We start from the raw sequence: 15,887 nt of genomic DNA, 5'->3' as shown, positions 1-15,887 counted from the left end.
AATATCTTGCGGTGTTACTTGGGCCCATTTTTATTTTTTATCTTTAGAAATGACTGAACATTTGCTGTATAAAAGCTGATGTACTTATGTATGCTGATGACTCAGTTTTGTTTTGTGTGTCACCAACATTAGCGGAGCTGAGAGAGAAACTACATGTGGAGCTGCATGTTATCACTAAACAGGTGATAATGAACAATTACTGAGCATTGCCAAAACAATACAAGTTGTATTTGTTAGTGTTCTTGCACTGTGCTCAACTTGTCAAAAGATGGGATACCAGGTGAGCAGGTCACCAAAACTAAGTCACTGGGTGTTAAATTAGATAAGATAGATTTTCCATGGCAATGTGAGTGACATGCATAAACAATTGTCTTTGGCAACTTTGGAGGCTAAATAGATATCTAGTTTTCTGTTATTCCTGCAAACTGTTATTTGGAAAAAAAAAAACACACTTGTCATGGCTATATGTCAAGTCAGTACTGGTCATCTGGTAGTAGCAAGTCCATCAAACAGATTTTTTATTGTCATTTTGAAACCTTTTTGCTTGTTTTTATTTATTTTTCTGTTTGTGACAATTTTGTTTTGTAGGTTATAGATATTTATTGTTTCATGCCTTGAGTCATTTCACACTTTTCTGATCTTTATATTTGGTTTTTATTGATTTTGTCTTACGTGCTGAGATTTTAAACTGACAACATTTTTTATTGTTAGGAGGGTGAGCGACCACTTTGTAGAAACCAGTGGGAGACACAAAGCCAAATCAAACATGACAGCATTTGTGTAGCACTTTGATTCAGAGTAAACAGGGCAGCCACTGAGGACTTCCTGCGTCACGGAAACAATGCAGGAGACCACCAGCAGGACCAGAGCTGTCTCTCTCATATGCACTCCAGTAAGCGATGTTCATCTGTCTGTGCCGATATGTAAACTTTCCTCTTTCTCCCTTTCCTCCAAGCAGCTCTACATGATACATGAAGTGCCAGGGCCAGGCCTGGCGCGGAGACAAATGCCAACCACTCGCTCTTCCAAATGTCAAATCTGACATGCCGTAGACATTCAATAACCATCCCTGCTGGACCAATTCAGAGCCACGCTCTTCAAACAGTCCCTGATGTCTCATGACGAGAGCAGAGGGGCAATGGCTGGATTTTATCTGCCTCTGGGTATGAGATCACATGGACACCTTATGTGGATGTCTTCCATTCAGTGAGTCCTCTAATAATGATTTATTACAGTATGTACACAGAGAGAGTCCCTCTAGTTATCAGCAAAGGAACAAAAACTACAATTCTACAGTTTATTGTAAATGGACAATAAAAGCAGGACTCACTAACATTCACTTTACATTATAAACTAGTATGAAAGCGCTCCAGGTTGATGGATATTTGGGTCATATTCCTATACTTTGATAGGTCTGATTACACACATATATTCTGCTAATAGTTCGATTACATGCATATGCTTATATTAATGATAAATGATGATTAATGGTGATCCTGATGTGTTGATCTTATTCATATTTTCTGCTGATGGATTGTGTGACTGAATAATCAACAGAAATTCTACTTCTCCCGGTTAAGTTTTTCCTTTATTATTCATAGAAGTGATTTAGACGAGGAGTGATTCTTTGTGTGCAAAATATATCTAAGGCCAGTGTGAACTAGAACAGGAGGTTTTGAGATAGAGGCCTGGCATGGGTTAAGATAGAACAGGTTGGCGTCAGGGATAAGGTTGTCTCTCTAGATTTGTCCTTGCAAACAGGTTGCTGCGGTGACGTTGGATTCTCAAATATGAACAAGCAGAGGAGAGAGAGCGCCCGACGTCAACGAGGAGGAGCCGACGACTGTTTCAGCATTTCCTCATGTTCTGTCTATAAAAATACTGGGTCAGGGAGAGGTAGTGTGTCAGACTTCATGAACTGACCCAACTCTTGTGGATCAGGGAAAGGAAAGTTGAGACCCAGAGCTCTGTTACCTTGCACATTCTACTGATGTTAAAATAAATGCATATCCAATGCATGCAATCCATATACTTCAGAGATTTCCAGTAAAGGAATCATTTGGAACAGTTTTATCATGTGAGATTAGACATCCAAACCTGCTCGAAATCAGTTATGTGTCAAATCCAAAGCCTTTGGAATTATTTAAAACAAATACACTGACATACTTTTCCATAAGCATTCTTATTTATTGAAGGCACATCAGTTAGAAATAACACAATAGTTGTGCTGGACAAATACATTCATTGTCAATCACCTTTTTCCTTGAACTAAATCAATTGTGTATCACATATTAGGGCTGGGTATTCTACAATTATATGGACCAAAGAGTAAAATAAAATCGAAAAGGCATTTACTGTTTAAGGCAACAATTTTGTGTCCTTCATATTTTTGAAAATGTGATAGTTATTAATTTTTGACAGTTGCCTTCAATTGTAAGCACCCTTGTGAACTCATTTTAATGACAAATTGTGAGACTAAAACCATAAATACATTGCAAATTTTATAAACAGGAGATACAGATTTTCCAATACACAGCCTCAGGTTTAGATTCACTACTACTAATCTACAATGCATGACATTTCACAGCAATATTAAATACCATTTAAATTATCCTAAAGGAATTATTTTCCAGTGTATAGCAATAGCTTGTATTGTACTGTTTATACATATGGTATAGACTGTTTCAAAAACATTGCAGTGGGCAGGGTTTGGCCATTGTGCCACACACTTTCAGGGTATGTGAATTACAGTGTTTAATATGGCTGGTTTTCCAGACATGGATTAAGCACAGTACACCTAAGCCACATGTGTGGAACCTTCCCTTTATGTGCACGAGGATGGAAAAAAATCAGCAAGACCTTGTACTTGCAGGACTCAAAATCCAGCTGCCTTGCAAAAAAATGTCAGCTTCATTTTCTAACCGATTTTTCAGACCACTCAGAAGAACTAAGCTGGATGATGTTCTTCACCTCTGCTCAAAATCTGGAAAAGACTGCTCAATGGAGGGTTAGGAAAATCTTGTTTTTTCCTGTCCAAGTTTCACTGATTCTGAACCCTCTGTCTCTTCTTTACCTCAGTCCTTTCCAGATCCTTCATGCAAGCAACCAGGAAACTGCGGCACTTCAGAGTATACTGCTCAGGAAAATCCCGGAAATGGCCGACATGAGGACTGGAAACAAAATCAAAACTGTCCACCGGGACACCTTTCTGCTTCAGGGTCTCCATAAAGACCTCGATATCCCGGTGCCTGATCACCTGGTCAGCCCTGGAGTACAGGTAGAAATGAGGCCAGGAGGGCGGCCTCTCCTGGACTGCGTCATAGTGGTTCTTGTGGATGTACTTGGTCAAGGGGTACAGCACAATTCGCAGCAGGAAAACAGTCACTGCAAAAAGGGCTAAGAGGACGTATCTTAAAACAGGAGTTATTTTGGGCCCCAGGGTGGCCGTCAGTGCTCGCAGGGCCCCACGAACATTCCCACTACCTGGAGCACTGTCCACTACGGCCCCAATCACATTCAGGGAGCTGAACTGCTGATCTTTGTGCAACAACTCTACAATGTAACGGTACAGCATGAAGCCACCATTGCTGAATATGTGAAAGAAAATAGGGCTGTTCTCCACCTCATAGTCATAGAGGATCTCCAGCAACTTCAGGGCCGTACTGCTCAGCTCCTTGTAGCCAAACGACTCTGAGATGAAGACTGTTTTCAAGGGAGCTGTGTAGCGGATGGTGACACATCCCTAAAGGTGAAGGGAACAAAGAAAGAAAGCATGAGAGAAGTAGATTTAGAAGTTGCTGACAGGTGTGTCCCATTTCTATCATGCCACAGTGTTGCCAAATGGACAAAACCACAAGCAGAGGGTCTTGTGAGATTATTCTTAATGAAATTCCGCGTTATTTTCACCTGTTCATTGTAGATGGAGCTGTACTTGGAGAGGTGTTTGTCTTTGCAACCAGCCCAGCCCAGCAGAATCACAACTGGCTCCTTTGTCCCCTGCCAGTGTCTCTCTGAAAACAAACCAGACGATGAAACAGCACGTTAGCGAAGCTGTCACAGCACGCTAGGCTAAACTGAGCTAGCACGCTAGGCTAAGGGTCAGCAGAGGGCCATCTTCACGGATTCCTTGTTAAGATAATGTTGCCGTGTACGCTAAGCTAACTGAGACGTGAACATACAGCATAATGAAATGATGCTCACCCGAAGTCCCTGCATCTGGAAACACGATATTGTAGTCTATTTCATCGTCTGCCATTTCTGTGGTCGAGAGTATCAGCTGTTTTTCTCCGACGTTAGCGCTTGGTTCATTTGGCTGTTGTCAAATAAAGGATGGCAGAGGAGGTACAGTGCGTTGAATTCAGCCGCGGCAGCTCGGAACAGACCCCCCTGCACAGACAGGTTGGTGGACTGACACTGCTCAGCCTCTCTGCTCCGACGGAGGAAGTCTTCTTCTTTGGGTTGGCCAACAGCGGACTGCAACCAGCTAATATTGCAATACCGCCCCCCTCCGTATGATTGTATTATATCAATCAAAACAGCTCAAATCTGTTATATTTCCGGAAATATGTAACAATGAATAAATAAATAGTTGGAAAGTACGAGTTAAAAATAAGTCTTATCTTCAGTTCTAATGGACCGTGTTTAGTATACATTAATATTCATAGAAAATAATGTAATCATTCCAGTTTACAAATCAGGTTGTGTTGGTAAATGATATCCCAGTACAAATGAACATAAATTCCAGAGTCTTGGATGTGCTCTCATATATAAAAAAGACATGAATTAATGTATGTCATTGTATAAAGTAGCTACATAAAGTGTGCAACTTCTGTTTTTGCATATAATATACATTACTTAGTCAATCAGAGAAGCTGTCTTCTGAAGTAAAAAAATATACTTAGGGAATATTTATATATTGCAAAGTATGTTTCCAATGCATTGATATAAATGTGTACTTAATTTAAATAGATTCAAAGCTCACTTTTGACAAATAGCTACTGTGAGAATTTTTTAGGAAAATTTCAATTTTTTAAAATGGACTTCTAAGATCATTGTTGTTAAATACGTTGTAGTGCATTTTCAGTCAACACTATTAGCATATAGTACACTGAGAATTAACATACAGTTCAAAAGTAAATGAATTTTATTTTGTCATGACGTATGCAAAAACATATTTTTACACTCAAATCTGTATGTATCTACTTGCCATTCAGCGCAGCACATACACAAAAGCATGTGTATACAAGGCCGACCTCATAAATAGTTAAACTTATTTCAAACTTCTGTCACAACAGACGATACTACTGTTAAAGCTTGTTTTATTCTTATCTTAAGATCAAACATCCAGAATGCTGCATCATTCTGGCAGTGATAGGAAAAATAGGAAGTGACCAATATTTTCCAGTCTTTCGTTGCCACTGTCCAAAATCTTGAGGATGTCAAAGACAAAACATTTGGTATTTTGTCTTTGTGCTATTTTCAGTTAGATATGGGGTTTCAGTGTTCAACATTTTTGGAAACATGTAAACATGAATAAATAATTAATTTATATTAATTATATATTATTTATTAATAAATAATTGGTATATATAATGCTCCATTTCCTGCAAAAATACTCCAAACTATGCTTTTTTGTGAATGTCGAATTATTAGGAAGAATTAAAACTGATAGAAGAAGAAAAAATCACATTTTTCATGTAGAAACGAAACAAAAATATTAGATTTGAAGGAAAGGGGACGGTTTAGCACAATATTATGACTAACTCATTATAAATAACTCAGCTACAAAATAAGTGAGAAACAGTTTCAGGTTGCAATTCACTGACTTCCTGAGAGAAAGTCAGAGACGTTTGAAACATTTAAACAACTGAGGAACTAAAATGATTGTTCATGAAAAAAGGATTTGTTTTTCAATAAAATACTGCAATCATTCCAACTGTAGATGTGAAGTGAGAAGTTTTATTTATAGATGAATATACAAGCTAACAAAGCCTGTTTGTAGAAATGAGAAAGTTTGATTGTGGTTTGAAGTCCAAAATGAAATAATTTATTAAATAACAGTAGTTACATAAACAAGGCAATGCCATTATTGACATTATACATTTATATGATGTGACCTAAAATTCACACCAGAAGCAGCTGATCAAAGGAAGATCAATTTATTTGTCCAGTATAATATTAGGTGGAGTGTCGTTGATTTCAGTGGCGTGCACAGACTTGTTGAAGGGCAGGGGCGAAAAGGAAAAAAAGGGCACATAGCACATATAGCGTGTCCTCGCCACTGAAGAGGGCACTTTAGCACGCGTTTTGGCTCCCAAGAGGGAACTTTAGCACGCATTTTGGAGTCCAAGAGGGCACTTTAGCATGCGTTTTCGAGTCCAAGAGGGCGCCCCCCCCCCCCTGCACGCCACTGGTTGATTTGAATCCAGCCTCAGCATTGGTTCCCGCCCCAGCCTAAACTCTCTGACGAAAAAAAACTTCCCAAACTCCTGACTCTGTGAGGAAATTGGGAAGAAACCTCATAAGAGGCAATTCCAAGAGAGATCCCCTCTACATGGACGGCTGGGGGTTCAACAGGATCCAAAGGAGAAAAGCTTCGCTGTTGATGCTGTACATCACGGCACTGTCAGACGAGGGCTGGCGGGAGGAGCCTCTCTGAGGGTCCTATTTATGATGGAGGCCTCAGGACGGGTGGAGGGCTGAGCTCTCTGAGGGCGGAGTTCATCTGTAGCTCCTCCAGCGTGGCTCGCTCCATCGGGTCACTGGCCAGACACCTAAGTAGCAAGAGCTTCACATCTGAAAATCAAGACAGAAATCAGGAGTCAGAAGAAATCAAAGGTTTAAGTGGGCGGTTGCAACGATACGCCAAAAATCTGAAGAGTGCATTTGTGTGCACGCCTGCGTGTGTCTTACCTGTAGACAGTTCAGGGTTGATCCTAATGCGGCCGCTGTGGTAGGTCCAGGTGGTGAAAAACTTGTGTCCTCTCAGCAACGAATAGAAGAGCGCCCCCAGCTGGTACACAGTGGTGGGACGGGCCCAGTGGGCCTGATAATTAAACCACTCTGGAGGGAAGTATACACGGGTACCTAACGCACACATCAACAGAGGAATGGAAGGAGACGGTTAGAGATACGGAGAGAAAAGAAAGACAAAGGATGAGATGAAGCTTAATTTAAACATGAGTCATTATTTCAGAGATGAGGAGCAGAGAGCCAGATATCATACCACAAATAGAAGTGTAAGTGTCCTCCGTCGAGAAGCTGCTACAGCCAAAGTCGATGATTCGCACTCTCGGTACGTCCGAGTCCAACTGAACCAGGACATTTTGTAACTTGATATCCCGGTGAAAGACGCCCTTGGAGTGCATGTCCACGGCCGCGTCCACCAGCTGTCTCAGGATCATCTGAAACCCAGAGAGAGAAAGAGTTAGAGCGATTGTAAGGAAGTATTTTCTCCTGATTCTCCACAGGGTGGAAAAGTCTCTGAAACAACATGATGACAATGACATGACAGTGTTCAATATGACAATAATATACCAATAAATGAGCTCCATGTGATTTTCATCCATGAACTCAGGTTTTCCTGCAAAGGTCCAGTCACACCAGCATTTAAAACACAATGTTTTTAAGGAAAATGGATCCATTTCAATAGAATAGATGCAATTCATGGATTTGTCAGTGGTGGTAAAGTAAATGCACACTGATCTTTTGGGTCAAGTTGAGCTTTGGTGAACGTTGGTGCTGTGGACTAAATAGCAGAGAACAGAGAGGTGGAGAGTCAAAGTGGTTTCCACACCAGTTATTTGACAGCTGTGACCTCTTTTGAAAAACTCTCTGTCCTGTTAGCAACTGAGCTAACACGCTTTCCAACTGACGTTCAGCATCTAGCGAACACAGAGCTACTGCAGCCATGATTGTGACTGACTGCCACGTGTTCTTGGCTCACTGTTGTGTGAACCGTTAGCTTTCTAGCTACAGTACTTCATTAACTACGAAGTATTTCCTCCGTCACTCAATTTCTAGCACCACCTGTTTTTTCAAGGAGCGGTGGATGAACACTTTGTTGTGTGACCAGGCCTTTTTACAGTGCAGTGAAATCTGAACACACCAATAAAAACTGTGATAAATACAGTTTTTCAGCTGTGCTTGAACAAAACGAAACACAGAAACATTCTCCCTCCAGCTGTCTTACCTTTGCCTCCTGTTCATCCAGGGATCCTCCGCAGGATTTCACATATTTGTGAAGGTCCATGGAGGCCTTTGGTTTCTCCATTACCAGGATCAGCTCCTGGTCCCGAAGGTACCAGTCCAGCAGGGACACAGCAGCAGATTCTTGAGTGGATCCTGGCAGACCTGCGATTTTGAGCATGAAGAACACCTCGAGGACGATGTCAAATTCCTTCCCATTGCACATCTGAAGAAAAACAATGCATAGATACCAAGTGGTTATTACCTAAAGTTCCACATGTTCATTTTTAGACAGGGTTAATATGTGAGCAGCACGTGTTTGCTCATCCAAAGTGGAGGAGTGACAGAAATATTTAACATTCAGGTTTTACTTTGAATTTCAACAGTTACTCTTCAATATCAGATTAAATTACTTACCACTCTTTCACATCTCACAGACCCTCTGGGAATGTGCTTGATGGCCACCTGCAAGACAGAAACACACATCATTTAGTTGGTACTTCCTGAGCATCAGTGAGTGTTATAATGTGTGTGTGTGTGTGTGTTTGTTTGTGTGTGTGTGAGAGCCTGTGTTAGTCAAACTTACTAGTAAATTGTCTGATTTCCGGAGGCCAGTGAACACTGAGCCGAAGCCTCCTGCGCCCAACGGACCGAGCTGACGGTACTTGTCCTCAAAATCAGCTAAAAACACAAACACAAGGTTAATTTTTAACTTCTTGAAAAAGTCAAAGCTGTCTCATTTATGTTGTGAGTAATCCTGATTTTATTCCTGAGATAAACATGAAATAACAAGCCGTGTAAATCGACTTGCTCACAAAGTCATTTTGTCTCTATTAGCTTACCTCTGCTAATGTTTTCTAAGGAGGACATCTCATAGAGTCTCTCCTGACTGACGTCCCCTCCGTCGTCATCACAACTGACATTCTCCAGCTTACTACTGGATTCAGTGGTGCTAGTGGGACGGCTGAAGGACTCAGAGCTGCACCTCATCTTCTTCTCGGGTGCGTCACTGTCAGCACTGGCCTTCCTCTTGCCAGGACGGATCCTTCCATCCTCCACTGACAGCTCACTGGGGTCAGTGCTGTCGCTGTTGTCGATGCTACACCTTGATCTTTTTTCAGGTGCTCCGGCATCAGCACTGGCCTTCCTCTTGCCCTGCCGGATCCTTGAGTCCTCCGCTGACACCTCACTGTGTTCAGCGAGCTTGGTGAGGTCACTACACCTCCCCCTTTTGGGGGGCACCTCTCCATCATCACCCGTCCTCCTCTTCCTCACACTGACATGCTCCTGCACATTGTTGCAGCTGCCAGTGGAGCGGGTGGTGTTGACTCTACCCTCGAACTTTGTCCTGGGTGATCCTGAACCATCAGCGACCTTCCGTTGTCCTCCCTCCATCTTTAAATGTCTCGGCATGTCGCTCTCTGCAAATTTCTCCTCTGAGATGAATAAAGTATCTATCTATCTATCTATCTATCTATCTATCTATCTATCTATCTATCTGTCTATCTATCTGTCTATCTCTCTCTCTCTGTCTCTCTCTCTCTACAAAACACAAAAACAAAGTCCAACTTTCCAACAAAATTTCTGAACATACAAACACCTGCAGATACCTGAAGAGTCTGTAGTCATACAGTGAGTGTGTATTCATAGGTCAGACAGACTCTTGCATGATGATGTCACACATCAAGGCACAAAATATGCAAATTAGCATTCTAAAGCTCCACCCATTTTTTTCAAATATTTGATTTTTTGTTTTGTTTTGTGTGTTGTTAGGGACACGGGGCACGCTCCGAGGCACTGGCTCCTGCAGCTCTGCTGCAGGAGCCAGTGACTCGGGGCGTAGCCCCGAGTCACTTATTACTATCCCGCGCGTTTCTTCTTATTATTAGGGACACGGGGCACGCTCCGAGGCACTGGCTCCTGCAGCTCTGCTGCAGGAGCCAGTGACTCGGGGCGTAGCCCCGAGTCACTTATTACTATCCCGCGCGTTTCTTCTTATTATTAGGGACACGGGGCAACGTCCCGAGTCACTGGCTCCTACAGCTATTTCATAGCTGCAGGAGCCAGTGACTCGGGGCGTAGCCCCGAGTCACTTATTACTATCCTGCGCGTTTCTTCTTCTTCTTATTAGGGACACGGGGCAACGTCCCGAGTCACTGGCTCCTACAGCTATGAAATAGCTGCAGGAGCCAGTGACTCGGGGCGTAGCCCCGAGTCACTTATTACTATCCCGCGCGTTTCTTCTTCTTCTTCTTCTTATTATTATTATTTTTCATCTTCCTCCAAGTTTTCGTCCTCAAACTCGCCCCGCAGCTTTGAGAAAACCCTCGCAAATTATATATCAAAACGTGCGTATTGTTCGGGATCGGTGTGCTATTACTTTTCTCAAATTTATCGCAGTTTTTCGCGTCGTAAGACGCGAAAAACTGCGATAAATTTCCCATAAGAAATGAATGGGACGGGCGAAAAAAACAAGATTGAAATTGGAGTTTTTCAAACATCTGTAGCTCAGGCATACATTCACCGAGAGACTTCATTTCAACTTTAAAATGTAGACCCAAGTCTGGTCTATTGGTGTGTTCATCCACATTTTGATTGGTCCTATAGTTTTTGATCAGTCACTGTTCAATGACAGTGATCGTTTGGCGGGAAATTTTGAGATTATAATGGGTGTGTATTGCGCGGAATGTTCGTGCTAGAGTGCGTGCTAGAGTGGCACAGAGTCTAAAAACGATCTGAAAATCTTCTCTTTTTCTCGTCGCTACGGCCACAAATTACACTCTACACGCATAATTTTGGGCTCATTTTGTAGACAAACTTGTCCTCTTTCGTGTGATGTCCTCGAAAAAGCCGAGAGACTTACTGAATTTAAATAGTGAGACGTTTTGTGCAGCCAGCGCCCTCCTGTTCTCCCATTAAGTCCCATGTTAAAATTCAGAGCTGTTTTGTGAGCAAAGCAGAAATGCCTCCTGTCTTTAGATCGCCATAAAACGAAAAGTTGTTGTGTCAGGAATAAAACGAGGAGATGGCCGGACTCAGGAAGTTCTCGGGAGTCCGATGATCTATAGTACACTCTGATACGAGGTACGGTTCTCTCACCAGAGGATTTAGTTCAGGAGGTTCGCCGAACCCAAATCTCACTGCATACAATACAAACTCCTGTTCTCTGAGTCGCAGAGTCTTTTTAAGTCGACCATTTTGTCATTTTTCTAAAGAATATCTGGACATAAAACACACGTACATCTGGCCCAGACTTGTCCGCATCTCACAGTGTAATCGGTTTTTTGATAGCAGCTACGGTTTTGACACAATCGCAAGTTGTTCGGAAGAAACCGACAGCGAAAAAGCCGCTTTTCAAGGGAGGAGTTTAACAGGTGCAACTGTCATTTACACACACACCGGTCAATAACCCACGCACACACATCTGCAGGACAACAAGCCTGAGAATGATTATCTTAACGAGCTCAGTCAAAACAAGGGCATTGTTTGAAAACAATCTCCAACCAACAAACAGTTAAACTCAGCTTCACCAAGCGCTTTGCCAAAAAGGTTGAGAAAGTAGTCACACAAACACACACACAAGCAGGGCTAACCAACAGCTAAAAAGTGATTAAAAACAAGCACGTCAAAACTGAACAGGAACAGGTAAAAAGTGGGAGAGGTAGAGAGGTAATTATCAGCAGGTGGGGCAGAAGTTACACACGCACACAAACAAACACACACACACACACACATTCAGACACACATATACCAGACACATCTCCATGTAGGAGCAGGTTGGGCTGCTTGTGTAGTTCAAGCAGACACACACACACAAACAGACGAAGACACACACATACGCAGTCACACACAACGACAGATACATAAACACACACACACAGACAAATGCATAATGAAAACCCCATCCCCCCGCCCCCTTGTTAACGCCGTTAGCTCTGTTAGCTCTGTTAGCACAGTTAGCTCTGTTAGCGCTAGCGCCGTTAGCTATATTCGCACCTTTAGCTGTTAGCTCAGTTAGTGTTAGCTCTGTTAGCTCCGTTAGCATTAGCTCCATTCATGTTTATTGATTCAGTTCATTAATTCATGTTAACAGAGACATGAAGCAGAGGAGAGAAGCAGACACAGACAGCTGAGGTGATCAACAGAGACAGACAAGGAGAAAGCCACAGAAACACAGCTGAGAGCAATTCATTAATCAGGGACTGACTACCTCTGATATCTGCCATTTTCTCAATTTGCAGCCTTTTTCAATTGTCCGCTGCTTCGCCATAGTTTCTCCTAGAGACTTCATTCAAACTTTAAAACGTAGATAATTTTGTCGGCTCAAAATGACCCTCGGCACATTTTGATATCTCTTACGGTTTTCGAGCTATGACCATCGAAGGCCGACGTAAGACGCAAACAACTGCGATAAATTTCCCATAAGAAATGAATGGGGAAATTTCCTCAAATTTCAGCCTTTTTCAATTGTCCGCTGCTCGGGCATACTTGGTCCTAGAGACTTCATTCAAACTTTAAAACGTAGATAATTTTGTCGGCTCGAACACACCCCGTGTCCCTTTCAAAATTTCCCAGAGGGAATTTTCTAGTTATTATTATTATTTTTCATCTTCCTCCAAGTTTTCGTCCTCAAACTCGTCCCACAGCTTTGAGAAAACCCTCGCAAATTATATATCAAAACGTGCGTATTGTTCGGGATCGGTGTGCTATTACTTTTCTCAAATTTATCGCAGTTTTTTGCGTCGTAAGACGCGAAAAACTGCGATAAATTTCCCATAAGAAATGAATGGGACGGGCGAAAAAAACAAGATTGAAATTGGAGTTTTTCAAACATCTGTAGCTCAGGCATACATTCACCGAGAGACTTCATTTCAACTTTAAAATGTAGACCCAAGTCTGGTCTATTGGTGTGTTCATCCACATTTTGATTGGTCCTATAGTTTTTGATCAGTCACTGTTCAATGACAGTGATCGTTTGGCGGGAAATTTTGAGATTATAATGGGTGTGTATTGCGCGGAATGTTCGTGCTAGAGTGCGTGCTAGAGTGGCACAGAGTCTAAAAACGATCTGAAAATCTTCTCTTTTTCTCGTCGCTACGGCCACAAATTACACTCTACACGCATAATTTTGGGATCAGTTTGTAGACAAACTTGTCCTCTTTCGTGTGATGTCCTCGAAAAAGCCGAGAGACTTACTGAATTTAAATAGTGAGACGTTTTGTGCAGCCAGCGCCCTCCTGTTCTCCCATTAAGTCCCATGTTAAAATTCAGAGCTGTTTTGTGAGCAAAGCAGAAATGCCTCCTGTCTTTAGATCGCCATAAAACGAAAAGTTGTTGTGTCAGGAATAAAACGAGGAGATGGCCGGACTCAGGAAGTTCTCGGGAGTCCGATGATCTATAGTACACTCTGATACGAGGTACGGTTCTCTCACCAGAGGATTTAGTTCAGGAGGTTCGCCGAACCCAAATCTCACTGCATACAATACAAACTCCTGTTCTCTGAGTCGCAGAGTCTTTTTAAGTCGACCATTTTGTCATTTTTCTAAAGAATATCTGGACATAAAACACACGTACATCTGGCCCAGACTTGTCCGCATCTCACAGTGTAATCGGTTTTTTGATAGCAGCTACGGTTTTGACACAATCGCAAGTTGTTCGGAAGAAACCGACAGCGAAAAAGCCGCTTTTCAAGGGAGGAGTTTAACAGGTGCAACTGTCATTTACACACACACCGGTCAATAACCCACGCACACACATCTGCAGGACAACAAGCCTGAGAATGATTATCTTAACGAGCTCAGTCAAAACAAGGGCATTGTTTGAAAACAATCTCCATCCAACAAACAGTTAAACTCAGCTTCACCAAGCGCTTTGCCAAAAAGGTTGAGACAGTAGTCACACAAACACACACACAAGCAGGGCTAACCAACAGCTAAAAAGTGATTAAAAACAAGCACGTCAAAACTGAACAGGAACAGGTAAACAGTGGGAAAGGTGCAGAGGTAATTATCAGCAGGTGGGGCAGAAGTTACACACGCACACAAACAAACACACACACACACACACACACACACATTCAGACACACATATACCAGACACATCTCCATGTAGGAGCTGGTTGGGCTGCTTGTGTAGTTCAAGCAGACACACACACACAAACAGACGAAGACACACACATACGCAGTCACACACAACGACAGATACATAAACACACACACACAGACAAATGCATAATGAAAACCCCATCCCCCCGCCCCCTTGTTAACGCCGTTAGCTCTGTTAGCTCTGTTAGCACAGTTAGCTCTGTTAGCGCTAGCGCCGTTAGCTATATTCGCACCTTTAGCTGTTAGCTCAGTTAGTGTTAGCTCTGTTAGCTCCGTTAGCATTAGCTCCATTCATGTTTATTGATTCAGTTCATTAATTCATGTTAACAGAGACATGAAGCAGAGGAGAGAAGCAGACACAGACAGCTGAGGTGATCAACAGAGACAGACAAGGAGAAAGCCACAGAAACACAGCTGAGAGCAATTCATTAATCAGGGACTGACTACCTCTGATATCTGCCGTTTTCTCAATTTGCAGCCTTTTTCAATTGTCCGCTGCTTCGCCATAGTTTCTCCTAGAGACTTCATTCAAACTTTAAAACGTAGATAATTTTGTCGGCTCGAACGCACCCCGTGTCCCTTTCAAAATTTCCCAGGGGGAATTTTCTAGTTATCTTAACGAGCTCAGTCAAAACAAGGGCATTGTTTGAAAACAATCTCTGTCCAACAAGCAGTTAAACTCAGCTTCAGAAAGCTCTTTGCCAAAGAGGTTGAGACAGTAGTCACACAAATGCACACACAAAAAGGGCTAACCAACAGCTAAAAAGTGATTAAAAACAGCACGTCAAAACTGAACAGGAACAGGTAAACAGTGGGAGAGGTGCAGAGGTAATTATCAGCAGGTGGGGCAGAAGTTACACAGGCACACACGCACACACACACATTCAGACACATATATACTATACACATCTCCATGTTGGAGCTGGTTGGGCTGCTTGTGTAGTTCAAGCAGACACACACACACAAACAGACGAAGACACACACATACGCAGTCACACACAATGACAGATACATAAACACACACACACAGACAAATGCATAATGAAAACCCCATCCCCCCGCCCCCTTGTTAACGCCGTTAGCTCTGTTAGCTCTGTTAGCACAGTTAGCTCTGTTAGCGTTAGCGCCGTTAGCTCTATTCGCACCGTTAGCTGTTAGCTCCGTTAGTGTTAGCTCTGTTAGTGTTAGCTCTGTTAGCTCTGTTAGCATTAACTCCATTCATGCTTATTGATTCAGTTCATTAATTCATGTTAACAGAGACATGAAGCAGAGGAGAGAAGCAGACACAGACAGCTGAGGTGATCAACAGAGACAGACAAGGAGAAAGCCACAGAAACAGACGAAGACACACACATACGCAGTCACACACAACGACAGATACATAAACACACACACACAGACAAATGCATAATGAAAACCCCATCCCCCGCCCCCTTGTTAACGCCGTTAGCTCTGTTAGCTCTGTTAGCACAGTTAGCTCTGTTAGCGCTAGCGCCGTTAGCTATATTCGCACCTTTAGCTGTTAGCTCAGTTAGTGTTAGCTCTGTTAGCTCTGTTAGCATTAGCTCCATTCATGTTTATTGATTCAGTTCATTA

General features: G+C 42.5%; 2 protein-coding genes across 2 annotated transcripts; both read right to left on the bottom strand.

The window, feature by feature from the left end:
• Positions 1 to 2,171: 2,171 nt before the first annotated feature.
• tmem53 (transmembrane protein 53) lies at positions 2,172 to 4,425 on the bottom strand. The gene is made up of 3 exons (XM_041949710.1): positions 4,201 to 4,425; positions 3,907 to 4,010; positions 2,172 to 3,742 (listed from the first exon to the last, which is right to left on the bottom strand). The coding sequence occupies exons 1-3, from the start codon at positions 4,253 to 4,255 to the stop codon at positions 3,041 to 3,043; spliced, it is 861 nt and encodes a 286-aa protein (XP_041805644.1). The 5' UTR covers positions 4,256 to 4,425; the 3' UTR covers positions 2,172 to 3,040.
• Positions 4,426 to 6,667: 2,242 nt separating this feature from the next.
• On the bottom strand, positions 6,668 to 9,600 carry LOC121614821 (serine/threonine-protein kinase pim-2-like). The gene is made up of 7 exons (XM_041948909.1): positions 9,030 to 9,600; positions 8,774 to 8,868; positions 8,605 to 8,652; positions 8,192 to 8,413; positions 7,226 to 7,403; positions 6,913 to 7,086; positions 6,668 to 6,795 (listed from the first exon to the last, which is right to left on the bottom strand). The coding sequence occupies exons 1-7, from the start codon at positions 9,598 to 9,600 to the stop codon at positions 6,668 to 6,670; spliced, it is 1,416 nt and encodes a 471-aa protein (XP_041804843.1).
• Positions 9,601 to 15,887: the final 6,287 nt, after the last annotated feature.

Source organism: Chelmon rostratus, chromosome 12 (genome assembly GCF_017976325.1).
Source record: "Chelmon rostratus isolate fCheRos1 chromosome 12, fCheRos1.pri, whole genome shotgun sequence".
Classification (NCBI taxonomy): domain Eukaryota; kingdom Metazoa; phylum Chordata; class Actinopteri; order Chaetodontiformes; family Chaetodontidae; genus Chelmon; species Chelmon rostratus.
Note: the sequence above shows the minus strand (reverse complement) of the source record. Positions and strands in the feature narration are given on the sequence as shown.

Excerpts from the sequence above, each read along its gene's own strand:
- tmem53 (XM_041949710.1), bottom strand. The coding sequence starts at position 4,255 with ATGGCAGACGATGAAATAGACTACAATATCGTGTTTCCAGATGCAGGG. Across the intron at positions 4,011-4,200 it reads TCCAGATGCAGGGACTTCGG|AGAGACACTGGCAGGGGACA; the intron begins GTGAGCATCATT and ends GTTTGTTTTCAG. Across the intron at positions 3,743-3,906 it reads GCTCCATCTACAATGAACAG|GGATGTGTCACCATCCGCTA; the intron begins GTGAAAATAACG and ends CTTCACCTTTAG.
- LOC121614821 (XM_041948909.1), bottom strand. The coding sequence starts at position 9,600 with ATGCCGAGACATTTAAAGATGGAGGGAGGACAACGGAAGGTCGCTGAT. Across the intron at positions 7,404-8,191 it reads TGGATGAACAGGAGGCAAAG|ATGATCCTGAGACAGCTGGT; the intron begins GTAAGACAGCTG and ends TCTGGGTTTCAG. Across the intron at positions 7,087-7,225 it reads CACTTACACTTCTATTTGTG|GTACCCGTGTATACTTCCCT; the intron begins GTATGATATCTG and ends TGTGTGCGTTAG.